General features: G+C 49.0%; 1 protein-coding gene across 1 annotated transcript; it reads left to right on the top strand.

Moving 5' to 3' along the window:
* Nucleotides 1–333: 333 nt before the first annotated feature.
* On the top strand, nt 334–993 carry EPCIP (exosomal polycystin 1 interacting protein). Its single transcript, XM_028114154.1, has one exon. The coding sequence runs from the start codon at nt 334–336 to the stop codon at nt 991–993; it is 660 nt and encodes a 219-aa protein (XP_027969955.1).
* The last annotated feature ends 621 nt before the right edge of the window (nt 994–1,614 follow it).

Raw genomic sequence — 1,614 nt, forward strand, 5'->3', positions numbered from 1 at the left:
CCCGAGGCTCTTAGACCATGCATTGCCTGCCTTTGATAGAACTTTGAGAGAGCGGAGGTCACCAAACCCAACCGTGGGTTATTTCGGGGGCTCCTTTTCTATCAGCTGCCTATTTCTTAAGTAATCTCGACACCCGACGTGTGGCTCAAACTCAGGAGCCGGAGATCAAGGGTCATGGGCTTTCCCGACTGAGCCGGCCAGGCGCCCTGTAAGGTGTATATTTTTAACAGAGTGCCTGCGATCACCAAGCTGCACATTTTTCTTTCAGGTGAGTTCCAATGAACTGGCTCACAAAGGGGAAACACAAACGTGGCGGTGCATGCTGAGAGCAGAATGGCACCACCTTTGGGGCAGAGCCTCCTTCTGGCCATCACGCTGGGCATCTTTGTACTCCACAGCTTCTCGAGTGGGCAGAAGAACAGCACGCTGATTTTCACGAAGGAAAACACCATTCGGAACTGTAGCTGCTCTGCGGACATCCAGGACTGTGACTACAGTTTGGCGAACCTGAGGTGCAGCTGCAACACCGTCCTGCCTTTGGCCCTGGAGCAAGCCAGCTACAGCGACCATCTGACCATCTGGTTCACCGATGCATCTGCCCTGGGCCTCCTGTTGAACTTCACACTGGTCCAGGACCTGAAGCTTTCTCTGTGCGGTACCAACACCCTCCCCACTGAGTACCTGGCCATCTGTGGTCTGAAGAGGCTTCGCGTCAACACCGAGGCCAGGCGCCCATCACCAGAGCAGAGCCTACTCATCTACAACGGCGGGGAAAGTGAACCCAGACAGAAGCCCGTGTGGTTTCGAAGAGGCTGGCAAACATGTATGTACATCTCATTCTTAGATATGGCACTTTTCAACAGGAAATCATCCTTAAAAGCCTACAGTATTGAAGACACTGCCCACATCACCAACCATTTTCCTTACTTGTCTTACTTCGAAACCTTCCCGATTTTAAGCAATAGGAGCTATGTCATCACGTTCATTTACTAACGTTGTAAAAGAGACCAACCGCCAGGAACTTTGGCAAACTCTGGATAACTTGAACAAGGAATCTGGGAATGAGGCCATGGGTATCCTTACCTACAACTTCACCTGTCTGCCCAGCCCCCATTCACCACAGAGCCACACATACAACCAGCCCTCTCTGCTGTCCTCTCTGCCCAACCACGGGAGCTGTTTCAAAAAACAAAAGAAAAAGAAAGAAAGAAACAAACAAACAAAAAAAAAAAAACACCCCAAAACCAACCAAACAAACAAAACGACTTGAGTCCAGAAGGTCTTGAGAGCAGCCAGAGTTTGGGTCTGTGGAGAAATGTCAGATCAGAAATGGAGACAGCAGGGCACACCAAGGACTGCTTAGTGGAACTCAGCACAGGGGATGACCCCCAAAGAAGATATCTTTCTTCAAAATACTGCCTTCATTTTTTTCTGCTTCCTTTTGTTGCTTTGACTGGAATTCCCCTAAGAAGAGGATAGATTTCAGAGGCTTCAGGACTGTGAGTCCCACAAAATGATTAGGTTCTCTTAGACTGGTATTTCCCAAATATCTCTTAGACTGATACTTGCTGAGAATATATGCACTGAGGAAGGGGAGTTTCAAGAGTGGAACAG

The sequence above is a fragment of the Eumetopias jubatus genome, unplaced genomic scaffold (genome assembly GCF_037043125.1).
Source record: "Eumetopias jubatus isolate StellerSeaLion01/CBP00866 unplaced genomic scaffold, mEumJub1_p1.0 scaffold_1, whole genome shotgun sequence".
In the NCBI taxonomy this organism is placed as follows: Eukaryota; Metazoa; Chordata; class Mammalia; order Carnivora; family Otariidae; genus Eumetopias; species Eumetopias jubatus.